The following is a 6,918-nucleotide window of genomic DNA, read 5'->3' as shown; positions in this document are numbered from 1 at the left end:
TAAAGAAAAACACCAGCGTTGGGCGTTTATCTGAATAGGCTAAGTGTTTCAGCCGCCCTTTTCAAACTGGCGCAATAAAATGCAACAGAATTTGATTAGTTAAACATGAAGAGGATTATCCGTCTGGCATGGCCGCTCGCTCTAACGTTAACCTAAATAAATGTTTGCTATTAGGAAGCGCATATCCAAGTGTTTGTGCGGAGTGTGGAGCGCGCACTATAGCCTATGTGGATGGAGGCGCCGGTGCCATCACTCGCATTTTCCTATCAACAGTGGAAACAACTTAAAATACTCCATTTCTGGTCATACAGAATATAATAATACATCAGTCGCAACTACTTTTATTTGTGTAAACTCACAACAACAAGAAAACGGTGTGCCTTTGTAAAATAAAAGAAAACGAACAGGGCACGCTTTCATGATCTCTGTTAATTGGAGCGCGCCTCAAAAATGAACTGACAAACAGTGTATAGACAAGCCTCACAGACATGAGAAATATAACTATAAAGTTACTAAAAAAAATGTCCACCAACGAAAAAAAAATCCAATCGAAAGCAAATACGGTAGCTACCATCTGATTATGTAATCCTGTCCGTATGAAAGGCGCATCTAGGCTACATTACAGCGGAGATGTGGAGATAAGTATGCAGGCAGCCTACACTGATTTAGAAAAGACTAGTTCATTAATAAACAATTAAAATGCATCGTTATTTTAAAACGACATAAGATCTCGTTATTAGACATAATTGAGGTGAAAAAATAATATGTATGTGGCAGCAATGCGTCACGTATGATTCTGCTATATTTACTTTTTATAGCTATATTAAATCCATTCGTTCATGAAACATTGATTAAAATTAAGATATAATTAATACAAAACGAAATTCACTTTAAAGAAAGGCAGCTGTTCTGTTTGAGGTCTCTGTGAAAGTTTTAAAGCAGTCTTTTAGTGCCGCTTTCAGAGCGCTCTGGTCCGTAACCTAAACTGACACGTTGTTTTTTCCCTCATAAATGAGAACACGGAAAATAAAATAAAATGAATATTATAATGTTTTTTTTGTTGGGTCAGACAATGATTACCAAATTTCTCTCTCATATTGCTCCTCACAACCACTGAAAACGGTCAAAAAAATCGAACCAAAAGTCAAATTAATATGGACGGAAGTTAAAAGTGGTGGGTACAAAATGACTCATGACGAAATCTGGGGGGTACGCGTCCCCCCCGTCCCCCCCGAAATCGACGCCGATGACAATGGTGAACTACTGTGTTTGTGCTGGATGTAAAAACTCCACCAAAACAGGACACAGGGTCCATGGCTTCCCTATGAAGGACAAGGCAACCCTCAGACAGTGGGTACAATTTGTCCGTGTTAGGCGGGCAAATTTTTCAATGACCTCCGTCACCACAAACTCAAAGATCTGCAGCGCGCATTTCAGGGAGGAGGATTACGACCCAGGGGATATCAGGATGGTTTCTCTTGGGCTGAAGAGGCTGAGCCAGGTACTGCTTATTCCGACCGCCGTGCCGTCTGTGCACACGCACCTCTCTGCCTGCCCTGCCCCAAGACCGAGAAGCACTAACATCGGTGCCGCCCGCCGCAAGCGAGAGCTGGCTACGGTAAGCCTCAAGCGAATGTTTACGTTAGCTAGCTCTGTGTATACTACATATCGTGTTTCCCCTCCACTACAGTCATGATCAGTCTGACATCAGAAAAGCACATTTCGTGGTTCATGAATATGAAAACCAAAATAAAAGTGCAATGTCCAGAAGCTTGTCATATTTAGCTAGATAGCGCCTTGACTAAAGTTAGTGTTTGGATCACTGGTGATAATCAAGCGACTTTCACAACAGTGTGTGTGTGTGTGTGTGTTTGATTTAGCTGCTTGATTTAAAGTGGATGGAAATTGACTATTACGGTTTTCTTTCATACGCATTTAACCGTGATCGTGTTGCTGACCATTTTGGATTTCTTTGCGCAAGATGTTGACAGATGCCTCGACGCAGGAGACCGCAGACAGTGCTACCATAGATGACCCCTTGCCCTCCTCCTCCACTTGTGACACAGGGACACAATGTAATTTGAAGCCCCCTGGAATGTCTCACGGTAAATCTTGGGTATTTCTGGGATGATTTAATGTTTGAGTGGTTGATATGCTGTCTAAAACATACATTGCTAAATTCTATGCATGCAGGACATTTCCATACACGTTGATGAAATTAAAACATAGCCTACACCAAAACATAACCTCTTAGATTTGCCATGATTGTCATATGTGTGGGTATGTTTACTGCCTCTGCCACAGCTGTACAGGTGAACCTAAAGCCCAAGATGGTCAGTGTGGGGACTCAAACAACTTTCAGGATGCAAACTTCCACCCCCCTCACTAGTCCTGAACAAACTGATGAAGAAGAGGATCCCTCTGTCATCATCAGTGATTCATCATGGGTGCCAGAAGACCAGATGTCTGACGAGGATGAGGAGGAGCCATTTCAAACCCCCAACAAAAGTGAGATAATTTAAAACCAACATAGACCAACTTTGAATTTTCATTTTTGTGTATCTGGTAGTTTGAATGACACCCCTCCCCCTCCTCCTCTTCCTCTTCCTCCTCCTCCTTTTTTTTCCATTTAGTGGCATTGATAAATTAATTGTTTGCAAAGCGGAACTCATGGCCCTGTTTGCCATCGGCCCGGCCTGTTGTGAGAAGTGTGAGAGTAGAATCGTGCAGCAGGGAGGGACATTCATTAAAATAGAGCAGGTAGGGTTTTGTTATCACAAATTTAGATTAAAATCATTATTTCTTACTCTGACAATGTCATCATGTTTTGCTTGCTATATTTCCTATGCAGGGTAATCTCATGTGTGTTTCCACTGAAAACAAGAAACGTTTGACCAGTAATGTACAGTACTTACTCTATATTTAATCCTGATGTACTGTTGATTTTTTTTTTTTTTTACATCTAGGTCTGTGCATCATGTGGTTACCAGCGTTTCTGGCAAAACCAGCCGATCCTACACAGGAATATGCCAGCCTGCAACCTCCTTTTAAGTGGGGCCATTCATTTTACTGGATGTTTGGCCTCCCAGACATTGCGAATGATGACCCTGTTTGGCCTTCAGTGCATCAGCGTGAGCACCTACTTTCATCATCAGCACCATTACACGATCCCTGTCATCATTCAGGCCTGGCAGAACGATCAGGCCAAGAATCTGAGTGACCTCAGGGCAATGGATGGAGGCCTAGTTGTTGCTGGTGACTGCAGGTAAAGCAGAATTGTTTATTCTATGGCATTACTTAATTTTACATACAACCTGGATTCTATATTGCAGGTGGATTGTCTTTACAGACACTGGTTAATAAAAACTTGAGACATAATTCAAATTTGTAATTATCCCCAGGTCAGATTCTCCAGGGCACTGTGCAAAGTACGGCTCATACTCGTTAATAGAGGAGAGAGTGAACAAGGTGGTGGATGTGCAACTTGTTCAGGTAAGCCTGATGTTATACAACAACTAAATTAAGTCTGTGGACTGCAACTTATATAGCACTTTTCCACTAGTACAACCATGCATAGGGCTTTATCATGTCTGAAATTTTAGACTAAAAATGGACTAAAAAAAACCATTAAATTAATTAATTTTGAGGAATATGCAACCTATCAGACACTATCATTCAAAAAATCAACAACCCTCTGGTTCCTTCACGCCTCCTTCACCACCACAAACATTCTACACTTACACTGTTATGTCATGTTGCAGAGCTCAGAGGTCCCCAACAGCTCTTGGTGTGAGCTTGAGGGGCTCAAGCGCAGCATCAGCTTGCTGAAGGAGGCAGGACCTGCATTTGTCAACCCTTATCACAGACAGACATCGCCAGGTAAATACAATATAGATGTAGAATGTAGATTTATGAATTGCACTGAGCTTGGATGTTTGTACTTTTGCTGATGCACTGATGGCCAGACAGTGCAAGCATCCACAAAGTTTGCTTTCTACTCTTTAGGTTGCCAAATGGGTGAGAGAAGAGCTGTGCCCTGAGGGAACACGGCATTATTTTGATGTGTGGCACGTTGGGAAAAGTATGTATCCATTGTTGGAACCTTGAAGCAGTTTTTGTTATTGCATTTCAATTAATACCATTTGTCTAAACCAGGTCTGGGGAAGGCCTTGGATACAGCCTCAAAAGACAGGCAGTGTGACCAGCTGCAGTTGTGGAGGCCAGCTAACCATCTTTACTGGACTGCAGCCCCAACCCCAGATGGCAACCCAGCTGTGATGGAGGCCAAATGGAGAAGCTTGGTCAATCATATCCAGGACGTCCACGACCATGACACCCCTGCCTTTTCCAGTTGCGCTCATCCCCCTCTGGAGGGGGATCAACGTGATAAAGAGTGGCTGGAACCAGGTACAGTACACAGTATGTAGTATTATGCATGCTCTATAATTCTTATGCAGGATAATCTCATGTGTGTTTCCATTGAAAACAAAAATCTGTCTGTCTATCTCTCTATCTGTCTGTCTGTCTGCCTACATATCTTGGTCTTTGCAGGCTCAATGGGAGCAATAAAACTGGAAAGCATTGTCACAAAGACGTCCTTACTGAAGGATGTGAGACAGCTGTCTCCACAGCACCAGACTTTCTCCCTTGAAGCCTTCCACTCCCTCATCCTACACTTCGTGCCCAAGCACACTGGATTTTCATACCTGGGCATGTATAGCAGGTCAGTGCTGTGCAATGGAATACATAATGCAGTATTTTATCATACATACACAAGATTTTTGTTTCAAAGGTGTTTTCAAATTTGTTATTCTGTAGGCTTCTCTTAGCGGCACTACATTATAACTTCAATGCAAACAGAGAGACAGCACGAAGAAGCGATGGAACGGAGAAGTTTTGCGTGCGATACCCACGGTTTAGAAAAGGTGCCTATGTAGTGCGTCCCATCAAAGAGAAGGCCTCATACGGTAAGCCGTGTCATGCAGTTGTATCATATTTTGACATGGCGAATGAGACATCTGATCAGTGACAGCAATCTTTAAACAGTATTTTATCATTATTATTATGTCTGCAGGTTATGCAACATCATTAATCGAGGTCCTTCAGGAGAGCTACACACAATCACCAAAGGCTCTTCAAGAGGTTAGCGCCGCCAATCTGTCAGCCTGTGCACCCGCCCCCATCGCCAAACCATTCGAACAAATTCCTAAGGAGGAGGCCATCAGCCTCTATCTAGCCCAGCAGTCACGCTACAACAAACCTAATTAACATTTGTATTTTTTCCCAGACAGGTCCAATCATTTAGTTGTAAGTATTTATTTTTGTTGTTAGTTGTTTTAGTTGCAGTAGTTTTATTCCTTCCTGTCTGTTCGTTTGGTGGTGGTTTTCTGCATGCCGCATTTTTTGTTTTGTCTTTGTGTGCTATTTATTGCTTTGGTTCTGGTGGTGGGACCTTGCCGCTGTTGTGCCTACTCTGTGTGCTCCATGTGATGTTACAAGGGGTTCTGCATGCTGCATGTTTTGGGCTCTGTCTGTGTGCTGTGGTTTTCTTTTTCTTTTGTTTGCATGAAATTTATTTTATCTAATTTAGATTAACAACATAATTTACCAATCACTGTACCTGGTGTGCACTTTTGTCTTGGGTCACTATGTGTCTGCTCTATGTGCTTTTGATATCACTGCATGTATGTATGCATGTATGTGTATGTGTATGTATGTATGTGTGTGTGTGTGTGTGTGTGTGTGTGTGTGTGTATGTGTATGTGTATGTGTGTGTATGTGTGAGAGAGAGAGAGAGAGAGCGCAAATCATCAGCTGACCCGCAGGTAAGACCACACTATTGGAAGGTAATTTTATGTTGATTTTTTTGTGCCTAACCCTTGAGTCTTTTCAGATTTGTTTATTTTATCAGGACTTCCAACCGGTCTCTCTCTTCTGTAATGTACTCTGTAATTACTTGGGATAAACTAATAAACTGTTTTTATTGGAATTCACGTGTTCTGTGTATTGTTACATTTTAAGGGCGGTTAAGCAGAACAGAACAAGCATGATTTAAATCTTGAACTGAAAAATACGTAATTTTATTAATGTTGTACATGCCAATATGGTTTTTATTCATTTTCATCCAAACGAGGCCATTGAAAGCCATGATAGGTCTCGTCACCACTATGAAATTGTTGCCTGACAGCTGAAACCAGACAGGAGGGTAGAGGCTTCCTTATATGCCTGCCAAGAACTCCATATGCCCAGCGTATAGCCTGCCTGTATGCAGTGTACCGGTATTGCCTAGGGATGAGTATGTTGGAAACATGTTCATTGTCTATACAACACATCTCTAGTCACTTATAACTGTTTAAGTTGGTTCATAAGACTTCGTGTAAAAAGTAAACAAGTAAAAGTGCGTTTTGGTCGCTGGTCGAGGAGCTCACCCCGCGACCAGATGTGACGTGCCTCACTCAGCATCCAGGATTTGAGGCATGCTGCCTGAATCCGTTTGTGCTGAAGATAGCATACACCCATTTCAGGCAGGATCATGGCCCCCTTCAAGCCAGCACGCACGAGTATGGGTGTATGCTATCTTCAGCACAAACGGATTCAGGCAGCATGCCTCAAATCCTGGATGCTGAGTGAGGCACGTCACATCTGGTCGCGGGGTGAGCTCCTCGACCAGTGACCAAAGCGCACTCACTTCCCTACAGCACAAGCTTTCCAACGCAGTTTCCATGGGACGGCACCGCCCACACAAGCACCTGCCAAACACAGCGACAGACACGCGGCGGCTACGTTTGCAACAACATTTTCACCGGAAGAAGAGATAAACGCTTAGAAACGCCCATATAGCTAGCATGATGCCTTCTATTTCTAGATGACAAAGACAAAGTTTACCAGTACTACGACACTATGACAAAGGTTACCGGT

At 42.8% G+C, this 6,918-nt stretch overlaps 1 protein-coding gene across 1 annotated transcript; it reads left to right on the top strand.

The window, feature by feature from the left end:
• Nucleotides 1-2,693: 2,693 nt before the first annotated feature.
• LOC311298894 (uncharacterized protein) lies at nt 2,694-5,268 on the top strand (the record flags this gene model as incomplete). Its single annotated transcript, XM_084422219.1, has 9 exons — nt 2,694-2,760; nt 2,967-3,265; nt 3,402-3,492; nt 3,762-3,879; nt 4,006-4,081; nt 4,156-4,407; nt 4,552-4,723; nt 4,819-4,967; nt 5,075-5,268. Exons 6-9 carry the CDS (start codon nt 4,278-4,280, stop codon nt 5,266-5,268), a joined length of 645 nt encoding a protein of 214 aa, XP_084278345.1. The 5' UTR covers nt 2,694-2,760; nt 2,967-3,265; nt 3,402-3,492; nt 3,762-3,879; nt 4,006-4,081; nt 4,156-4,277.
• Between the last annotated feature and the right edge of the window lie 1,650 nt (nt 5,269-6,918).

Source organism: Rutilus rutilus, assembly GCF_951802725.1.
Source record: "Rutilus rutilus genome assembly, chromosome: 10".
NCBI classification, from domain to species: domain Eukaryota; kingdom Metazoa; phylum Chordata; class Actinopteri; order Cypriniformes; family Leuciscidae; genus Rutilus; species Rutilus rutilus.
This window is presented reverse-complemented; position numbering and strand designations above follow the sequence as displayed.